General features: G+C 39.6%; 1 protein-coding gene across 2 annotated transcripts in view; it reads right to left on the reverse strand.

Annotated features, from left to right (window-relative positions):
- ACSL4 (acyl-CoA synthetase long chain family member 4) overlaps positions 1 to 22,497 on the reverse strand; it is a 56,497-nt gene that overhangs the window by 2,877 nt on the left and 31,123 nt on the right. The window contains exons 1-13 of one of the 2 annotated variants that reach the window (XM_058154721.1): positions 19,991 to 22,495; positions 18,945 to 19,122; positions 18,102 to 18,211; positions 17,331 to 17,469; positions 15,667 to 15,817; positions 12,875 to 12,998; positions 12,252 to 12,323; positions 10,721 to 10,860; positions 9,164 to 9,336; positions 8,455 to 8,529; positions 7,246 to 7,437; positions 5,039 to 5,153; positions 2,646 to 2,803 (exon numbers count right to left, since the gene is read on the reverse strand). In XM_058154721.1, coding sequence (XP_058010704.1) covers positions 2,646 to 2,803; positions 5,039 to 5,153; positions 7,246 to 7,437; positions 8,455 to 8,529; positions 9,164 to 9,336; positions 10,721 to 10,860; positions 12,252 to 12,323; positions 12,875 to 12,998; positions 15,667 to 15,817; positions 17,331 to 17,469; positions 18,102 to 18,211; positions 18,945 to 19,122; positions 19,991 to 20,341 — 1,978 coding nt within the window. In that variant the 5' untranslated portion in view covers positions 20,342 to 22,495. Of the gene's footprint in view, positions 1 to 2,645; positions 2,804 to 5,038; positions 5,154 to 6,814; positions 7,438 to 8,454; positions 8,530 to 9,163; positions 9,337 to 10,720; positions 10,861 to 12,251; positions 12,324 to 12,874; positions 12,999 to 15,666; positions 15,818 to 17,330; positions 17,470 to 18,101; positions 18,212 to 18,944; positions 19,123 to 19,990; positions 22,496 to 22,497 lie in introns of those variants that run through there. The other variant, XM_058154719.1, reaches the window with a different exon arrangement.

The following is a 22,497-nucleotide window of genomic DNA, read 5'->3' on the forward strand; positions in this document are numbered from 1 at the left end:
AGATGTTGCACCAAAACAACATGCACACTTCAACTCAAGCAAGCACTGATGATGTTACATAGTTCGGGTAATAAAAGGTCTGCAGGAAAACAACCAAGCTCAGAGAGCACCAAGGACCCCTTCACACTTAAAATCTAAATACAGGTAGTCGAGGACCACAATGGAGCCCCAAATTTTTGTTGTTAAGTGACATTTGTAAAGTGAATTTTGACCCATTTTACAACCTCCCCCCCCCCCATTTAAGTGAATCGCTGCAGTTGTTAAGTTAGTGGCACAGTTGTTACCGTAAGTGAATCCTGGCTTCTGACTTTGCTTGTCAGAAGGTTGCAAAAAGAGATCACATGATCACAGAGCAACCACCATAAGTATGAACCAGTTGCCAGGTGTCCGAATTTTGATCACATGACTTCAGGGATGCTACAACAGTCGTAAGTGTGAAAACCGGTCGCAGTCACTTTTTTCAATTCCAGTGTAACTTTGAACAGTCACTAAGTGAACTGTGTTTCTTAATAAGATGCCTTGCGCTCTCAGTCTTTTCTTCAGTGCATTCTTCCCCATGGCCGGCAGATGGCAGGACAATAACCAATGTAGCTTCACAGGGCCTTTAAGATCATTTTGTATCTGAAAATACTTCCCTGAATCTACTTTTAAGTACCTGTTGCGTGTCTTTAAATCCTCAGTACATGGCAATTGTTTCCTTAATACTTGAGGAGAGAAGGAGAGTTTAAAATTGTCAGAATCTATTTTTGCATTATTGAACATTTGATGTTTTGTGATACACTTATTTCCTTTTCTTCCACAGAACCAGAGTTTATACAGAAGTTACATATGAAGCTCGACTAGCTCACTAAATGATGCTACAGTACATAGCTTGTCAGGCCCAGATGATACGGCAGCGTTTCCCAGCCTTGGCTACTCTTGTGTGGACTTCAACTCCCTAAATTCCCAGCCAATGAGGGAATTCTAAGGTCGAGTACCAATATGCTATGGCATATAATTCCATACAAAGCGGGATGGGCCATGTGCAGTTAATCTTTGCACAGGCCGTACATCCTAAACATCAAAAAAGGGCCTGTCCTGCTTTCTATAATGGAATGCTGTAGCAACAGGGACAAATGTGCTATGTAAGAGCCATGATCTTGATGCATTAACCCTGTTTTTTTTCTCTTCATTTGGGGAACTGGAGGAGACTTGCTTTGTTCCTAAAATTATACTGAATCCAGGGGTGAAATGCTACCGGTTTGGACCAGTTTGCTCGAACCGGTAGTAATAAAAGCTACCAGTTCGGGTAAACCGGTAGTAAAAAAATGCTAACAGTTCGAACGAACCAGTATTTCCAACGATCAGCTGTGCCGCACAATTTACATTTGCAGGAAATCCTGCATTCTAATGAATCTAAATTGCACGGCACAGCAGTCCCCCCCCCCCTTGCTGTTCTACTTAACTTAGAAAAGGCTTCTTAACACTCCTTTTTCAGTGCCTGTATGCAAAACGCGCATTTGGTGTGAACATTCGCACACGCAGCAAACCAGTAGCAAAGCGAACTGGTAGCAGACTTCAGAGGAATTCACCCGACTGAATTTTATGGCTTCTCATTGAATTTTTTATGTGTCTCCTACATGAAAGCAGAAAGGCTCCACACCGCCAATTTTGGCAATAGCAGCAATGCAAAAGGCAAGGCGGTTGCAAATTGCATATAGGGTCATAACTTTATCCCTCTTATAAATTACAAGTAGTAAGAATCATAGCCTTACTGTCCTCTTGAAAGAGTAACTAGATAAATGTTAGGAATTAGAATTATGAGTCATTTGTCAGGCATGAACAACCAGGCTACATGTGCAAAGTTCAAGCTTACCATTTCATTATGTTTTGCCTATAATACAGGAATCTCCCCAGTCTGACAGCCTTCTCTTGGGCACAATTAGATAAGGCTCCAAGGAATTCAGGGAGGATTGGTTTTACTGTTGTGCAGTGACTCTAGACTAGCTTTGTGCTTGATCCCTCCTCCCAGACTGAGTACTTCCCAACATCAATTCCATTTGGTTTGCAATTTTTAAATTGCCTGCTTTTCCAGACAACAGAGATTGGAATACAGCTATCTTTCACATCCAGCACTTCTAATCTAACCATACAGTTCTTGGCTCAACACTGTGTACAAAAATGCTTGTATTAATTGTAAATTTTTGACAACTGACATGGTTTGGTAAATATTCTGTGACGTATGTATGGGAAGCTTTCACATAAGGTGTATTGACATGATGTTACTGCTCATGGGAATGCAATCTCAGTTTGCTTGAAGATATCCATGATTCCACTGAACCTTCCCCACTTTTGAAGGGAAAAGGAGTGGGATGGGACTCTTGGAATAATGCCTAGGACCACATGATCAAAACCCACCCAGAATGGGACTTGGATCATGTGCCTGCAGCCACCTTTTTGACAATTCCTCTTGCCTTCCAGACACTCTTGGAGAAATTGGGGGAAAATGCAGTAACGGGGAAGTGGCTTGCAAAAGCTCTGAACACTTTCTCCTATCATTAGTACGATACTGAATGATACTCGAGCAGAGTAGAATGATACTGCTGCAGATAAGATCATGAGTTGTAACCACTCTACAGTTCAGAGAAACAGCTTCCTTTGCTTACTTTTGTTAGCCATGTTCTTAATCTCTTTCAGAACTTCCGATTCCATGACAGGATTGTTACAGATGTTGACCCAGCTGTCAGACATACCCCTCTGTTCAGCAAGTGCCATTAGTTTCTTCTGATTGGGAACCACAAAACTGATAACGTAAGACTGGTTGCTAGATCGAAACACAAGAAAACACTATTTTAGTTTTTAGTGACACTTGACTAAGCAAAACGTTTTACCCTGAAAATTACACTAGCCAGCCTTTTTCAACTGGGGTTCTGTGAGAAATTGTGTTGTGGGGGGATACTTGTTGAACTTCACATGCTAACTGTAGATGTAACTTTTATCCACAGGTTCCCAGAGACCTGAACATTATTTCAATTTATTTCCTTCAGAATAAAAACAGAAATGAGAAAGGTTGCTCCAACTATGTATATTTAGATCATAAGAACCTAAGAATGTCTTGCTGGGTCGGATCTCTGGCTCATCTATTCCCACAGTTTGTTACCACAGTAGCCAACCAAAAGCCCAAGGAAGCCCATCGGTCTCCCAGCAGGGGGATTTCAGAAGCTGACCCCCCAGGACTTCCATAAAACCAGCCAAGTTGACAGCCAGCAATACATCTCTATGTTTGTTTGTTTTTTTAATTTCAATTTCTATACCGCCCTTCTCCCGAAGGACTCAGGACGGTTTACAGCCAACTAAGAACAACAAATATAAAAATTGAAAACAAATTTAAAAGATTAATTTAAATAGGCTGAAAATTCTAAAAACTATTAAAAAACCCTCATTAAAAAACTATTAGGCCAGTCCTGCACGATGAAATAAAAGAGTCTTCAACTCAGGCTGGAAGGCCCGGAGGTCAGGGAGTTGGTGTATCCCTGGGGGTAGCTCGTTCCAGAGGGCTGGAGCCCCCGCAGAGAAGGCCCTCCCCCTGGGGATCACCAGTCGACATTGTTTGGCCGACGGCACCCTGAGGAGACCCTCTCCTTGGGAGCACACTGGTCGATGGGAGGCCACCGGTAGCAGCAGGCGGTCCCGTAAGTAACCCGGTCCTAAGCCATGGAGCGCTTTAAAGGTAAAGGTAAACACCTTGAATTGCACCCGGAAGGCAACCGGAAGCCAGTGCAGCCTCTGCAGGATAGGTGTTATATGGGAGCTTCGAGCCGCTCCCTCAATCACCCGCACGGCCGCATTTTGGACCAGTTGAAGCTCCGGGTACTCTTCAAGGGGAGCCCCATGTAGAGAGCGTTACTTGTCAATTGTGTGTGTATATGTGTATATAGATAGATAATAGCTAAAAGGTGAGAAGAAACCAAAAGGAGAGTGTTGTACTTATATAGTTATGAATATTTAGATCTAGAAGGATGTCAGCAATGTGGGCATATACCTGTGACCCTCAAACGGTTTCTGAACGAAATGCCAAGCATCCTTTACTACGGCTGGTTTATTGAGGTACAGAATGCAGTTCAGCACCATCTGAAGGCTGGTCAGCTCCCTCACTCAAGATAGAGGGCTGTGATGGTGAACCTAGGGCACGGGTGCCGGAAGTGGCACGCAGAGCCATCTCTCCGGGCATCCCAGCCGTCGCCCGTTGCTCTTCCGGGTTCCAGTGCGCAGATAGACGCCGGCCAGCCGGTCTTCATGCACGCAGAAGCGCTGGAAACCAGAAGAGCAGGTCCCTGGTGTACATGCATAGAGCTTCCAGTTTCTGGAGCGCATGGTCTTCACACACACGCGCCATAAACCAGGTGACCGGTGCGCATGTGCATGCCGGAAACTGGAAGCTCAGCTTCCCAGCAGCTGCAAGTGCACCGGGGAACCGTTCTTCTAGTTTCTGGTGTTCCTGTGTGTGCGTTGCCAGGGAGCTGCTCTTCCGGTTTCCGGTGCTACCCCGCATGTGCGCGCTCCCGTTTCGGCACTTGGTGCCAGAAAGGTTCACCAGCACTGATTATAGGGCAACCTTCTCTTGGGTACCTTATAGCAGGGGGTCTCCAACCTTGACAACTTTAAGCCTGGTGGACTTCAACTCCCAGAAAGCCCCAGCTGGCTGGGGCATTCTGAGAGTTGAAGTCCTCCAGGCTTAAAGTTGCCAAGGTTGGAGACCCCCTGCCGTATAGGACCTAATGCTTCCTAACATATGCAACTTGAAGATACAGTACATGAACTTCAACTTCAACTCCCAAAACTTCTCAGCTGCTGAGATTGGGAAGCACTGAGTTACGTATGTCTCACCTGCTGGAATGGGCCTAGCTAGTTCCAGCCATTTGAATCCTGCTGGAGCAACGAATTTGGAATGTGCAGCACACAAGATTCTTAGTTTCCAACCTGGTCGATGTTAAGTTGGTGTTTTTAAAAAAAAAAATCCCATGAAAACGTATGAAAGATCACATATGTATAAACTCACCTTTTCGCATATGCACAAATATTGTCAATCAGGGGGCAGTTTTTCAAGGCTGCCTCAACTTTGCCAAGAGACACGTATTCTCCAGCTTGCAACTTCACCAAGTCTTTTTTACGATCTGGGGAAAGAATCACATACAATTTGGGGTTTGAGAGACCGTCCTCGTCCTTTTCTCAGCAAAGCCAGAGACTGAATGGGAAAGTCAGCAGTCTCCGGACATTCTATTTTACACAGAACAATGCCAGTGTCAGGGTTCCAAGGAACACCCCCTATGAAATAAAGCTCTGAGGCTTAAGGCTCCTCAAAGTTCCGATTTATTAGAGGTGTCATGTTGGCACAGCTGGGAAAACCCAAAACTGAAAGCTTCCAGGTTTTCCACACCCAGTTGACAGTTCACAGCCCTGCCCCACATCCACAAGTTCATCACATTGTCCAGTCAACTCTTCACACTCAATTGGATACAATCTTCAGGCAGTCTACATCAGATGCAAGATGTCCTTGAATACGGAATGTTGTTATGACTAACTTTCTACCGCTCCAACAACAACCCCCTTCCAACTTCCCCAGCTAAAATATGTGGCAGTTAAGAAGCAAAAAAGAAAATTGCCTTCCAAAACTGACAGCCAGTTTTCATGCAAAACCAATTGCTGAGATAACAACATCTACCTTTGCAACTGCCAGAGCCCAATTTTTAAAATGTAGTTACAAAAAGTGAAGACTGCTATAAAAAAAAGGTAACTCTTTTATATGGCTGTTAAGTGTATGTGCTTGAAAGAGCTTACTCCTATAAAAACAGGGACAGGTTTCTTTGTGAGCAAACCAAAATATAGTTCCCACCTATGATTTGGAGGCACCCGTCAGAATGAAATTCTCCAATATCTCCAGTACAGAACCATCGCTGGCCTTTGTCATTGACAATGAAATCTTCGGCTGTTTTCTCATCATTTCTGAAGTATCCCATAGAGACATTGGGCCCTCCAATTATAATCTCCCCCCTCGGGTGTGGCAAATCTGTTGTTGTGTAGCCTCCTGAAAAAAGCAGAAAGAATAAATCGGTGGCCACAACAATTCCTTTCAATCAAATCAAAATGATCATCAAGAAAGAATAGCAGGGTCATGTTGATTCATTGTTAGGTCAGGGGTATGCAAACCTGGCTCTTTTAAGACTTGTGGACTTCAGCTCTTAAAAGAGCCAAGTTTGCAGACCCCTGTATTAGGTCACTAAATTAATATGGGCAGTAAAATGTACTGATGCCTTCGGTCCAACTAGGATCACAAACTCTGGGAACCAAAACAGCTTCGAATCTAAAATGGGGGCGTCCAACCTTGGGATTCTTAAGACTTGTGGACTTCAACTCCGAGAATTCTGTAGCCAGTGGGGGAGTTGAAGTCCACAAGTCTGAAAGTTGCCACAGTTGGATATCTCTGATCTAGTTTATATAGGTATGTATAGGACACAAACAACTCTTAACTTATTCAGAGGTAATCCCACTAAATTTAGTGGGCTTTTTCCCAGAGACAAGCAAATATAGGCTCACTGCTTCTCTCAGCAAAGCCAGAGACTGAATGGGAAAGTCAGCAGTCTCCGGACATTCTATTTTACACAGAACAATGCCAGTGTCAGGGTTCCAAGGAACACCCCCTATGAAATAAAGCTCTGAGGCTTAAGGTTCCTCAAAGTTCCGATTTATTAGAGGTGTCATGTTGGCACAGCTGGGAAAACCCAAAACTGAAAGCTTCCAGGTTTTCCACACCCAGTTGACAGTTCACAGCCCTGCCCCACATCCACAAGTTCATCACATTGTCCAGTCAACTCTTCACACTCAATTGGATACAATCTTCAGGCAGTCTACATCAGATGCAAGATGTCCTTGAATACGGAATGTTGTTATGACTAACTTTCTACCGCTCCAACAACAACCCCCTTCCAACTTCCCCAGCTAAAATATGTGGCAGTTAAGAAGCAAAAAAGAAAATTGCCTTCCAAAACTGACAGCCAGTTTTCATGCAAAACCAATTGCTGAGATAACAACATCTACCTTTGCAACTGCCAGAGCCCAATTTTTAAAATGTAGTTACAAAAAGTGAAGACTGCTATAAAAAAAAGGTAACTCTTTTATATGGCTGTTAAGTGTATGTGCTTGAAAGAGCTTACTCCTATAAAAACAGGGACAGGTTTCTTTGTGAGCAAACCAAAATATAGTTCCCACCTATGATTTGGAGGCACCCGTCAGAATGAAATTCTCCAATATCTCCAGTACAGAACCATCGCTGGCCTTTGTCATTGACAATGAAATCTTCGGCTGTTTTCTCATCATTTCTGAAGTATCCCATAGAGACATTGGGCCCTCCAATTATAATCTCCCCCCTCGGGTGTGGCAAATCTGTTGTTGTGTAGCCTCCTGAAAAAAGCAGAAAGAATAAATCGGTGGCCACAACAATTCCTTTCAATCAAATCAAAATGATCATCAAGAAAGAATAGCAGGGTCATGTTGATTCATTGTTAGGTCAGGGGTATGCAAACCTGGCTCTTTTAAGACTTGTGGACTTCAGCTCTTAAAAGAGCCAAGTTTGCAGACCCCTGTATTAGGTCACTAAATTAATATGGGCAGTAAAATGTACTGATGCCTTCGGTCCAACTAGGATCACAAACTCTGGGAACCAAAACAGCTTCGAATCTAAAATGGGGGTGTCCAACCTTGGGATTCTTAAGACTTGTGAACTTCAACTCCCAGAATTCTGTAGCCAGTGGGGGAGTTGAAGTCCACAAGTCTGAAAGTTGCCACAGTTGGATATCTCTGATCTAGTTTATATAGGTATGTATAGGACACAAACAACTCTTAACTTATTCAGAGGTAATCCCACTAAATTTAGTGGGCTTTTTCGCAGAGTCAAGCAAATATAGGCTCACTGCTTCTCTCAGCAAATTTATGCAATTTATTAGGAAATGGATTCATCTAACAGATCAGATTAATAAGAGTTTTTCAACACTGACAATGTTAAGATGTGTGGACTTCAACTCCCAGATTTCCAATGTTGCCAATATTGAAATGCACTGGTTTAACCAATACAAGTTAAATGTGTCTACAGCCATTGGCCTATTAAACCAACAGATTTGAAAGGTTAATGATTTTCTATGGGATATGATTCGTCTCATAAGCGCACCGCAAGGGGAAAATAGTTTCGGAACTGGGACATCCTGGACCAAAAATAATCAGATTTCCCAGATGGGGCTATTTTTCCTACCTCAAAAAAGAGAAATTGCTGGAGATGGGTCTAAAGTCTTCTTGAGAAAAATCTAGAGATGGAATAACTTTCCAACAAGCACATATTTATCTACTTTGTCAAGGGCACGATACTCACTCCTACTTCAGCATGGAAACAGATTGAAGTATATTAGAATAATGGGATTTCCTCACCTTCTTGCCAGTCTCTGAGCTTAATCTCACAGCAGATAAGAGGCGCTCCAACTCTTCCAGTACTGTAGTCAGTTACTAGATAGAAAACATCAGGAAACAAGGAATGAGATAAGAGTCAAACTGTCAGAGAAGAGCAGGGAGAGCGGAGGGTGGAATTAAGCATGTCATCAGCTTAGAGTTATTATGTGGCCACAAACGGTTCAATTCCTCCTGAACTCTGCTGACCCTTATTTTGCAGCATTAAAATTTTTAATACTGCAAAATACTAATTTTTAGTATTAAAATTTAGATTATTGTGTATAGGCCTGAGCAGTACATCTTGAACTGCAACTTAATGTATGGTCCTGATCTTTTGCGGCTACATTAATGTCAGGCACAAGAGAACAGAATCATACATTAAGTTGCAGTTTAGAAAATTTATCCCTCAAGCCTATACACAGGAATCGAGTCAACTAAAGCTCAAATCTGAATCGGCGCCAGATAAGGGTCAACAGAATTCAACTTGGAGTCTTTTTGGCAATGTAACTACTCTAAGCTGATGACATGCTTAACTCAACCCCCTAGCTTTGCCTACTCTTCTATACAAATGCTTTTTAAAGTTCTTTTAATGTAATTGCAGACTTAGATTAAAGACAGCACTGCAGGCTGTTTCTCAAGGGCCCCACACAAAGCATCTTTACAATGAAAGAAGCTAACCACAAATCCTTACCTTCAGTAATGGTGCCTGCTCCACAGGTTTCCGTCAGGCCGTAACCTTGGCCAACAGGGCAGCAGAAGCAGATGTTCATGAATCTCTGTGTTTGAGATGAGAGAGGAGCCCCTCCGGAAAGCATCATACGTACATTCCCTCCCAACAGGGCCTTCACCTTTTTAAATAGCAGTCTTAAAAGAAAAGAATGCCACAATGACATAATGAAAGGGCACACAAAGAGGATTTATAAACAGCAGATACATGACTCTCTATGGCCCCCTCCCAGACACACCCATTAATCCACCTGCTGTGGATTTAGCCCAATATTATAGATCTGATCGGCTTTCTGCTCTGTTCAGAAGTGAACAAGAACCAGGTTTTCAATGTGTGGGTTCTAGCCTCAGTCGAAGTTGCAATAGACTCATTGAAAGCATTGGCCCCAAAAATGATACATATGGCTATCCTTCAGATCAAAGAAGTCTAGTTCAAATCCGATTATGTACAAGTCAGGGAGATCTGAACATATTCATCAGAGGTTCCCTGGAAGTTCAGGAAATTTTTATAGGATAAAATTTTCTACATTAACCCAAAGGCTAGTTGTATGGCAAGATTCAAAGATAAATCCAGGGCCCTCCAGATACCCTGGACTGCAACTTTCAGAATCTCCACCTTGCATGGTAATTATTATTATTATTATTTACTTGTCAACCAGTACAAGGAAACAAGTAACAGTGTAGACATAGACATGGACACATGAAAAAATTGGCATACAAAAAAAAGGATATAAATAGGCAAAACATAGCCATAAACACATAGAATGATTACAAATAATTGGGGACAGTAGGACAGAGACGATAGGCACGCTGGTGCGCTTATGCACGCCCCCTTAGGTACCTCTTAAGAAACATGAAAGATCCACAGTAGACAGTTTAAGGTAAAAGGTATGGGGATTACAGAGACTAACAACAGGATCAGGTAGAAATTTCCAGACATTTACTACTCTATTGCAGAAGTCATATTTCCTACAATCAAGATTAGAGCAAATTACATTGAGTTTGAATCTATTAATAGCCCTTGTGTTATTACAGTTGAAATTAAAGTACTCATTTACAGGTGGAAAGTTTTGGTAAATAATCTTATGAACTAAGCATAGGTTGGAATGTAGATGACGTAGTTCGAGGCTATCTAGACCTAAAATTGCAAGCCTGGTAGTATAGGGAATTTTATTTCGAGCAGAAGATTTTTCTAGTAAAATACCTCTGAATTGCCTGAATGGCCAGGAATTCTGGGGGCTGGTGCTCAATATATTAACAACAGAAATCTGGCAAAGGTTACCTTAGAAAGCCCCCTCCCCCAAGATAAATGATCTCACTGCAGCAATTTAAAAAGCAGTTCAATAACCTACACTTAAGAACCACTGATTTTCATGATGAATGAACATACACCTGAAGGGAAGGTTAGGATTTAGACAAAGAGTCTGCCCAATCTGGTTGAACCAGTGTTGTTATTTTTTTACTCAAACTTAATCCCCAGTTATATTTGCAACAAATATTAAAATACATCAACTATACTTACAAGTTACAGAGGGGTGCATCATAACCTCTTTTTATTTGTTCCAATTTATAGTCATATCCTATCTTGAACAAAGTTTTCTGGAAATAGTTCATCTCCTGAACTTTACTCATAACGTTCTTATAAATTCGATCCATGATTTCCTACAAACAATTTAAAGGAAACAGCTAAGAAACATTTTATTCCTAAACTGGTTTATACCAGCCCAGACCTGTGAGTAAGGATAACAGGAAGGAGCAATTCATTCATTTTAAACAGCTAGCTATATCCTTATATTCTTATATATTCTTATATATCCTTATATATATATTCTTATATATCCTTATATTCTTATAAATTCGATCCATGATTTCCTACAAACAATTTAAAGGAAACAGCTAAGAAACATTTTATTCCTAAACTGGTTTATACCAGCCCAGACCTGTGAGTAAGGATAACAGGAAGGAGCAATTCATTCATTTTAAACAGCTAGCTATATCCGTAGTTGTATAGCCCTTAATATGTAATCAGGCTAATCTATTGGCAGTCAATTTTAGCTGGGGGTTATTTGCATAGGCATTCAGTGGAAAGCAATGGAATTATTGAGCTCCCTCTCCTTTTGACCCATTTCAATGAAGATCTGTCAGAGTAAAAAAATAAATCTGTGGCCACATTTACTCAGTGGCATGAAGATCTGACGCTACTCCCAATTTATGCCAAAGTTATGTATAGATTACGTATGGATGATTATAATGTAGTACAGTCATCTTTATTAAAACCGTTGCGTGAATCTTTATGTACATATATAAGAACCCTTGATTTTGCTTGTTTCTTAATTATACAAATAAAAGCGATTTTAGAAAGTGATTGTACATTTTTTTTAAAAAAATTCCCACCATGTGAGCAAAAGGATAACAGGAATCTATTGAATGAGTCAAAAGTCTGGGAATTTCAGGACAAAACTGAGATGTTCTCAAATGTTCTAAACATCTGTTGTCTTGCCAAATTATATGCTAGATTTCACTCTCATACACACAACAAATTAATTTTTTTGCAGTCAGTTGCATTTTATTTAACTATTTTCAAATTTCAAAATTGTATTAGTTTCTCAAAATATAAAATACAAAAATACAAAAGAAACTAATTGCAAGGAAGGAAAAAGTGTTGATTTCCAACTCCTTTGTGTGCAGTAGAATAAAAATTCAACTTCTTTATTTTTATATAATAATATATATTATATTATATTATATTATATATATTATATAATATAATATAATATAATATAATATAATATTATATTATATTATATTATGTTATAATATTATATTTTAAGAAACTAATAAAATTTTGAAATTAGGTATTAAAAGAACCAAGATGTAGGGGTGTTTTTTTTTTCACTTGTGAGTCTAAGATGGGTGATCTATATAAACCTATTGGAAAAATAAGTTACTGTACTTTTTAAAGTTTAAAATTTAACATTTAAGCCATTTTTAATAAAGTTACAGCATGGAATACACAAAATTTCACACAAAATCTCATCCTCACTGATACTCACTGGCACAGCTGCCATCAAAGTGGGCTTCAGAACAGTGCAGTCTCCTTTGCTTCCCTTTTTAATTTTGCTGGACTGAAAGAAGAAGGGGGGGACGAAAATCCAATTTTAATTTCAATTTTTTTCACAGAAGAATAAAAGTATAGAAAGGTGCTTTTAGGGCTATTGAATTTTGCAAATTGAAATAATAAGCTGAAGGAATGAAAGGTAGAGCATTCGTCATATTTCATTGCTTGAGGATCAAAGAGCTGATCAGATTCTAAAGCTGATGAGAAAACTGAAAATTTGCAATCGAGAAAATTAGAAATATTTCAGGAATACAGTTTTAAGATGTCCTTATCTGTGCACATCACTTTGGGTCAGATTATTGTAGTAGCAAGCTTAAGGCTACTTATCGCTCTAAGGTTATACAATAATATATTAATCTGTGCAGTTTTTAATGTTTTAATATTTTAATAACCTTTTACTTGTTTTACAACTTTTAAGCTGCCCAGAGTCACCTTGTAGGGGAGATAGGTGGCATAAAAATTTGATAAACAAAAAATGAATTTCTATCCAATATTTGACATTAATTGAACACTTTTCCTCCTAAACAATTTACAAAGCAGCTCCACCCATTGGCTTACCTGGTCTGACAGGGTGAGTGGTGAGGAATATCCAATCCTGCAGCCGTAAGTAATACAGGAAATTTCTGCTGTCAGTTCTAATACATGAGCCAAAGGCAAGTAGCCAATATATGTGTCGTTGGGTCTAAGGGAGAAAATGGAAATTGTTTCAATATGGCAATCAGGTTATCTTGGTCTAAATAAACACAGGGTTTATTTAGGGTTTTTGTCTCTTAACTAGGGACAACTGAATCCTTGTAGTCTAATGGAGGCATCTCCAACTTTGACAACTTTATAATTTGTGGACTTCAACTCCCAGAATTCCTCAGGCAGCCTGGTTGAGGCTGAGGAATTCTGGCTGAGGAATTCTGGGAATTGAAATCCATAAGTCGTAAAGTTGCCAAGGTTGGAGACCCCTGCTCTAATGTATATTCAGTTGATAAAACACCTTGGATTGACTGAGTTAAAATACAGCTTCAGCTAAATGGGGTGGCCTCCAGAGGTAAGGATCTCAACCCCCAGATTGGAGAACTCTGCTTTAATAGACCTTATACCTGTAATTTTTAGTTACTAGTGTAACAGAAATGTTATCTTCTACACACAAATTTATGTAATTCAAGCCGGAATAGGTCAGGCCTGGGGTAAGGGCCTCCAGTCTGTAGAATGGCCCCCTGGGAGAGGTTTGCTTAGTGCTTATCCTGCAGTCTTTTTGCTTCCCAGATACTAGAAATACGTTAATATTTTGATGTGTTAAAATCCCACACTATTCTACTGCTGTACTTTATTAATAAAGGCAGTCCTTGACTTACAACCATTTGTTTAGTGATTGTTCAAAGTTACAACGGCGCTGAAAAAAAGTGACTTATGACCGTTTTTCACACAACCATTGCAGCATCCCCATGATCCCATGATCAACATTCAGATGATTGGCAACTGACTCATATCTATGACACGTTATATGACATATTTATGACATGAACTGTGTTACTAACTTAACAACTGCAATGATTCACTTAACAAGTGTGGCAAGAAATGTTGTAAAATGGGGCAAAACTCACTTAACAAATGTCTCACTTAGCAACAGAAATTTTAGGCTCAATCGTGGTCGTACATCGACAACTACCTGTATTCTGATTCATTATCATCCCTAATGCTCATTTTACTTTGTGTTGAGCTTTGAAGCTTCTATAGGTTATACTTTAAACAATTCTGTACAATCCTCAAAGAGTAGAAGTTAGTAGGCAATCCAGGAATAAGTTGTGCACTAATTCATTCCAGCCTCCAAGTTCTAGCAGTCAAGAGCATCAGTGCTTTCTCTACTTGACTTTTGGATAGTTAATGAGCCTCGTAAAGCTTGAAATGCCTTTATGGATTTGCTTGAATCAAACAATAAAAATAGAGTACAGCTTTGAAGTTTGTTCCACTCCTTGAGCAGTGTAACTGCATATTTCTGCTTCACTTGCAGCAGCAAAAACGTAGGACGGCTTATCTTTACCCCTATATAAAGATTAACCTTATTGTTTTTATTGCTCAAGTAGTGGAAAAAACTCTCGTCGGGAAGCAAATTACTAAGAGGAAAATAAGCTATGTCTCCAAAGCAAGTGAACCATGTTATCTCTTTGAGATAAATATATTCATTTCTAATCTTGATGACTAATCTATTTAAGTTTATTTAAGACCAATGTTTAAGGTACAGGTCATTGATTAAGTTCTGAACATGCTGAGTAGCATTCTTCATAGCATTAATGAGCACCATCAAGTTTATTGCATGGGCAGGGCAGGATATAGTAGTGGTGTGTATATAGGGAAGAAAGAGCTAGATGGTAACGTGGATCAATGTCAAGGCTCCACTAAAGGAGAATACTTGTAGCTCAGGGTTGAAATGAGTGGTCCTTGGTGCTCTCTGAGTTTGGTTGTTTCCTTGAAGACATTTCATTACCGAAACTAAGTAACATCATCAGCACAGATAATGTTATCTAGTTTGGGTAATGAAACATCCGCAAGAAAACAAGCAAGCTCAGAGAACACCAAGGAGCCCTCAATGCTAAGGTTATTACAATTATGATCACAAAATCCAGTAATACATAATCCTCCTAGTACCAGATGTTATTATGTCCTAACCACAATCCAAGCCCATTTCCCCAAAATTATGCAAGTTGGTCAAAAATAACAAAAGATTTGGCAATTATTCCTTAAGACCTTGCATGGAACACCAATGTTTGTGACATTATCAAACCAATGGGAAAGGGAGGGTTGCTGGCATTATTATAGGTCCAACAGGTTCGTGGGAATATGGAAATATCCATCCCTTTAACATAAATTGCCGCCACTGTCAAGCATCAAGGAAGGATGATAAAAGAATTGGACCAATTCAATCTCTGCATCTTCATTCTATTTATAGGACATAAACACTTGTAGCTGGAGAAGGTTGCACACATATGGGAAGATCCACCAAGGAATGGACTCTCACCTGCTATCCCAAAGGTGCTTTTTCCAAAAGGCAACCCAACTTTCCTGTTTTTTTTTCCTTTGAAAACACTTTGCTTCCCATCCAGAAGCTTTGTTCATTTTAACTTCTAGTTCTAACTTCTAAAAGCTTCTTGGATGAGAAGCAATACGTTCCCAAAGAAAAAACTAAGAAAGCCCAGTTGCCTTATGGAAAAAGCAGGTTTGGGACAACCATGACTTGGATGATTTGAGATTGAGAACATGTCACCTGCTTCGTCCTCTCTATTCTCAGCCCATCTGCCCTGTTAATGGGAAACAAAGGAATTATAAACAAATGCATATATTTAATGGCTGGAACTGCTTACCCCAGGCCAGGAATTCGCTCACACTGTCCAGTCATTCCAGCTATCAGGTTTTTATGTACCATCATGACCCCTTTTGGCCTCCCTGTGGAGCCACTGGTATACATTACTAGGGCCATGTCTGTAGGAATAGGGCGGCAGGGAGGGATGCTTACTAGACAAAGATAAGAAGGCAAAACAGTTAAGATTACAATTTTGAGAAAAAAATAAAACTGAGATTAAAGCTAACGAAATGTTTTATACTGTGAAAAAACAGCTAGGTATAAGTGCAGACAGACTTGCAAACCAAGCAGGGCTAAGCCTTGTGGCCCACATTACAGTCAAATGTTGAAAATGGGGGTGGGGGGAGGGAATCTGATCACCGTTGAGAAAGGAAAGTGTGGGCTTAGGTATTCAAGGCACTGAAGCAATGGCCGAGTGATGAGGACACCGTCATGCCACTTACATCATTGTGCTTTGTGTCGGACAGCAACTGTGATGACAGTTTGGTGGAGAAAAACTCTTAAGATTCTTCCATTAAGTTTCTCACCTATGAAAAAACCTTGAACGGGGAAGGCCAAAGGCTAATTTTAAAAAGCTGTATTTTTTCTTCTAATGAGAAGCATCAGCTCATGATTGTGGTGGCGATGGTGCACCTTGTAAGAACCCTCTGATTTCAGAGAGTCTCAAAGCACAATGATTATGCACACCCTTGTGGCACAGCCTTATGTACAATTCAAGCTGCTGATAAGATGTCTCTCTTGCTCATCAGTAGCCCTGCTAGACTTTTGTTTCTCCATGGAGATTTGAGACGGAATCTCAAAAGCCTCAGCTGCTCTTTCCGTGGGTTATGACACGTCCTTGAAGAGGACCAAGCCCTTTGACTGGATCAGCTCCCTTTCAAATTCAGAAGCAGATTACAGGTAGTCCTCAATTTACAAGAGTTCATTTAGTGACCATTCAAAGTTACAACGGCAATGAAAAAAGTGACGTGACTGTTTTTCACAGTTACGACCTTTGAAGCATCCCCATGACCCTGTGATCAAAATTCAGACGCTTGGTAACTGACTCATATTTGTGATGGTTGCAGTGTCTTAGGTTCCTGTGATCTTCTGACAAGAAAAATCGATGGGGAAACTAGATTCATTTAACAACCATGTTACTAATTTAACAATTGCTGTGAATCACTTAACAACTGTAGCAAAAAAGGTTGTAAAATGGGGCAAAGCTCACTAAATGGGGCCGGTTTAGCTCACGCTGGTAAAAGCCTGTTATTAAGAACACAGTAGCCTGCAATTACTGCAGGTTCGAGCCCGGCCCAAGGTTGACTCAGCCTTCCATCCTTTATAAGGTAGGTAAAATGAGGACCCAGATTGTTGGGGGGGCAATAAGTTGACTTTGTAAAAATATACAAATAGAATGAGACTATTGCCTTATACACTGTAAGCCGCCCTGAGTCTTCGGAGAAGGGCGGGGTATAAATGTAAACAAACAAAAAAAAAACTTCAATGTTTCACTTAGCCCCAAAAATGTTGGGCTCAGTTATGGTCATTAAGTCGAGGGCTACCCGTATACTCTTATGCAGAATTAAAGATGAGATTATTTAAATGATCTGGAATGCTGTTTGTTATGTAAGAAAAAATAATAATAACATGATTGTTGAAAAGGATTTCAGATGATCTACTTACAGTTTTCTGGCTTGGCTCCAAGTTCTTCTACTGCTTGCATGTTATGAATCTCCAGCCCTTTAGGATAGTCTGATTTATTGATAGTCTTATTATCCACATAAATGATGTATTTGAGGCAGGGAATTTTTGACAGTACATTCTGAGGAACAAAAATAGTTGAGAGTTGATTGTAGGAACTCGAGTAAAAGTTTTCAATACATGGATTTGCTTCTCATGATTGTGAAAGTTTGTTGTTGTAATGTTTTAAGAATATGTTCTTCCTACTTCTGACTGTTCAAAAACCATTGAAATATGGGGAATTCTTATTTATACAGCTACAGCATTTCCAAGGCAGAGAAGTTTCATGCAAACTAAAGTGGCTGGTTTTCAAAGTTGAGTACAGAAATTATAGCTGCTGGGCAAGTTATTTGTCTGCAATGATTATCTGACAATTTTCAAATAATCGTTAAGGGTATGGCCACACGCATTTTACAGTCTCATTGCAAATTACCACTGACCACACCTTTATAGTGTACTCAGAAATTCAGCCTAACTGAACTTTAGAATGTTAATCTTCTTTAGTCAACAGAGTACACATACCATTATATTAAAATAATATGAGTACTATACATAATACAAATATTATTTTAAAAAAATAAAATGTAGGCTTTCCTTACAGATTAAATTATGTTAGGCCCCATTATTCCCAGTATCTTCTAGTAAATCAGCTTTGATCTAATTTTATTTTGATCTAATATTTAATTTTACTATCATGCTTACAGAAAGATTTACCTTCAGTTTGCTTTCCAAAAGATCTAAGCTAGTGATTAGAAATGATGCTTCAGATTCATTTAATCCATAGGTTACCGCCTCTTCTCCAAGGGTTGCGTATAGTGTAACAACTATTTAAAAAGCAAGAAGTTAGTAAGTAGCTTCATAACTAATTCAGCTGAAGCAATAAATATTCCATATTAATTGTATGTTTCGTGTACAGGTAGTCCTCAACATACAACAGTTCATTTGTGACTGTCAAAAGTTACAACAGCACTGAAAAAAAGTGGCTTATGATCGTTTTTCACACTTACGACCGCTGCAGCATCCCTAGGGTCATGTGATCGAAATTTGGATGGCTTGGCAGCTGGCATAGATTTATGATGGTCGCAGTGTCCTGGGATCATATGATCCCCTTCTGCAACCTTCTGACAAGCAAAGTCAATGGGGAGGTCACTTCACAACTTCACAATTGCAGTGATTCACTTAACTAGGCAAGAAAGATCATAAATGGGGCAAAGCTCACCTAACAATTGTCTCGCTTAGCAACAGAAATTATATCAAGGACACCCTGTGTACCAACAACTTTATATGATGAACCATGTAAGAAGTAGAAGGTATATGAAATACTCAATTTTTTAAAAACTATGTAAATACTTTATTATAACTGTATGAAGACTTGTGCCCTAATAAATTCTCTGGCATAATTTATTCGTGGCAATTATTTATTGCCACTAATTTAACACAGGCACCAGTTTCTAAGATATCTTTGTGCTGGATGACAACATGTCACTGAGGGCAAACATCTTTTAGGAGTGGTGACACACTGCAGAGAATCGGGGCTATGGCAGCACAGATACTCACGAGGAAAGTTGTACCGGAAGCAAGACTGGGCGGCAATAAACCATTCAGCTCGAGTCTCACAGAATACGGCCACAGTGCTCTTGGGCTGCAATCCAAGCGCCACTAACCCGCTCCCAAAGTGCTTCACCTTCTGGCTGGTCTCTTCATAGTTCAGCCACCTATAGTTCCCTAGGATTAACTGGTCAAAATTAAACGTTTGATCAGTTAATGTTAAAGGAAGGAGTTCAAAACAAGAAAAGACGACTTCAAAAACAAAACAGTTTAATCCCTGCTGATATAAATAAATGTATATTGGATCAGTTTTGATTATTGTTTAAGAAACTGTCCAAGCCACTCTAGATACTCCTGTTCTGTTCCACTCACTTGGTTCAATAAAAGCACTTAAACCTCTTATCATGTAACGGCCCATTTCCAATCTAGAGGACAACTACTCTAGAACGCATGATTGAAAGCATTGTGCACTGCACCGTAACAATGAAAGGGCCACCTGAAATCCGTATTTTCACGATGGCCACTGTGGAACAAACAGAAAAGAGCTCAAAAGGAAATGGGTCAACTACAACTTACAACCGTTCACTTAAGAGACCGTCTGAAGTTACAACGGCACTGAAAAAAGTTACTTGTGGCTGTTTTTCGTCTTATGACTGTTGCAACAGCCCCATGGTCAGATGGATCAAAATTCAGACTCTTGGCAACTGACTCATATTTATGACAGTTGTCGTGTCTCAGGGACATGTGATCCCCTTTTGCAACCTTCTGACAAGCAGATTCAATGGGGAAACCAAATTTACTTAACCATCATGTTGCCAACTTAAAAACTGCAGTGATTCTCTTAACAACTGTGGCAAGAAAAGTCGTAATGGGGCAAAACATAGCAACCATCTCACTTAGCAAAAGAAATTATGGGCTCAATTGTGGTCGAACCTCTCTTTCAGAACTAATTCTAGCTTTCCTCTCGTCCTGTTAGAAATCAAGACATTCATCTTTTCACACCTCCTGAAAACCTTTGGGGACGGATGATTTGCCCCTGCTCAAAAGTCACTTACCTTTTTAAATACTTTCCCATTTGGCTGCATTTCATTCTCTTCGCTCAGGACCTCCCTTGTTCCAAGACAGTCTTTCTTCCCAAACTTTGTCACAGCAAGGTCAAACAATTTGTCCAGGGTGTCCGCTCCAGGAAAGTCTATATTGGCTAATGATTCCATATGTGAAATGGACCGATACGGACTTCCGGGGGTGTCGGAGACGGGCTTAGCTTTTAAGCGCTTCGCCATAGCTTTTTTCTTCTTAACATTTGTAAGAAAATACCAGGGTATGAATACAAGGGCACTGTACACATTTATCAAAAAATACAGGGGGAACCACACAAGGGTCCACAGTCTTTGTTTAAGATTCATAATGGGCAGCTTTCTTTTTCTTTTAGATCTGCCACCTGGCTTTTTGGGGAATCCAAGTTTCTTAAGGTTTTTTTCTGACTCAAGGAGGAAGCAGCAGCAGCAGCAACAGGCAAAAGCAGAAACGAAGGTTTTAGGTGGTTGAAGATTAGAAGAATCACTAAGGGTTAGAAACGATCAGCAACAATTAGCAATAAGCAGCAGAAAATTATTTGAAGATCATGGCTAATCAGAGCGTATTACAAAAATAGCAATCATTTGTTAGCTTCAGTCTTGGACTGGCTTCATTTCAACATGCAGCTGGACCCTGGACATGGAAGGAGCTGCTCTGACATTTGTAAACAGTGTCATGGAATTTAAATCACTGCATCGGAAGGAAGCATATCTTTTCAATGGATCTTTGCCCCACTCTAAATATTTAGGAGAATTAGGTAAACATTTTGCTCTTAAAATGTTATGCTTTTAATCCAATTTAACAATACGACCATTACATCATTATGGTCAAAAGTTCATGGATCACCCCCAAAATGTGGAAGGGCTAACAAAGATTTAGTTAAGGCTGTTCATGATTCTGACAAGCATTTCTCTTTGTTTATTGAACTGCTTATTTGTAGGATTTTTGTTATTGTAAGGGAAACGATGTGTTCCTAATTTAAGAAATCTGTTAATTATTACATAAATTCTTTAGAAAGTTAACTTCAGCAGACTTTTTTTTAATTGCACCCTTCCAACTAAATGTTCAAGCCAGCTCAAGCTAAAAGATTAAAGTTAATAAAAAGGCAGGAAGAGAAAACCTTTGGCACAAAGACAAGACAAGAGTCGGATTAGGAGCATTGAAATCAGTGTCAATATTTATAATTTCAATAAGAACTATTTTCAGCCCTCTGCCAATTGTAGGTGTATTTATGTTGCCAACATGCAGAAGAGGAAGGCCTCTGAGACATATTTTCTAGAACTTTCCCCTAAACTGGGCAATCAAATGGATGGGGGAGGGGGGGAGGGAAATAAGCTATTTGTAACTATGGCTTCAATCTAATGCTCTCCAGAGGTTTTGGGCTGCAATTTTCCTAATTCCCAAGGGCAAGGCAAAACATCTGGAAGGCACATATGACAGGAAAGCAGTTCTAGGGGAAAATTGTAATGAAGCTCAAGAAATATTTTGTAGCCTTCAAGCACTGTCTTAAAGTCTAGGCAACCAATTCCATCTTTAAATACTTACAGATTGCAGACTGGATTCTCTCCATCCCAATAATGGAATATGGTTCGTTTTAGACTTCTTATGAGTATTGTGGTTGTTTACTTACTCTAGTTATTTTTGGTACAACAGCAGATTTATATATTTGGTTACAGTGCCCAAATCATTGTATTAATCATTAACACCCTGTAAGCTTCCAAGGGGATTTGAGTGATTGGCCTTCACTGAAAACAAAAGGCATGAGATTTAAATCCCAGCTACCAGAATGAAATCTCATTATTCTTCATTCCGCGTCATTCCATTTAATTGTCCGGTGAGAGAGCAACCACATGCTAAGTTCCAATTATATTGATTTATTGCTCATGCCTATTCACAAGAATCTAGTCAACTAAAGGTCAGCCCTAAACTGGCGCTAGGTAAGAGTTAATGGAATTAAAGAGGGGTTAGATTTAGACCATTTGTGGGAATGCAAGGACTCCAGGATGATTCCTCTCTTGACTCTGGCCCCAAAATCTGCCTGCCATTCTCCTACAGTAGTTCCTTAAATGCTATTTTGATAACTTTTTCCAGTTTGTCCAACACTCCAGAAGTAGATTCCACATGAAGAACATACACAGAAAAATGTTAATATTACAATCAATGCTTGACATAAGACAAAGTACTATCTAAGAATGAAGCGCTTAAGAGTTTCTGAAAAAGCAAAATATGCAAGAACACAGTAATTCACAGAATCAGCTCCAGCTCAGCTTCCCTGCCCATTCATTAGGATTGATAAGAAGCAGCTCCCAGACACAGTCTCAAATCCTATTTTCAAACACCCAATTTTCTTCATTATTTCCCCAAATTAGAAAGCACAATACATTACACATTTATATATTCTGCAAAAGCAAGACTGCTGAGTCATATGAGTAATTAATAGATGAATAAAGACAGGCTCCAATTAGAAAGAAAACTGATACTCTAC

Source organism: Ahaetulla prasina, chromosome 11 (genome assembly GCF_028640845.1).
Source record: "Ahaetulla prasina isolate Xishuangbanna chromosome 11, ASM2864084v1, whole genome shotgun sequence".
Taxonomy (NCBI): Eukaryota; Metazoa; Chordata; class Lepidosauria; order Squamata; family Colubridae; genus Ahaetulla; species Ahaetulla prasina.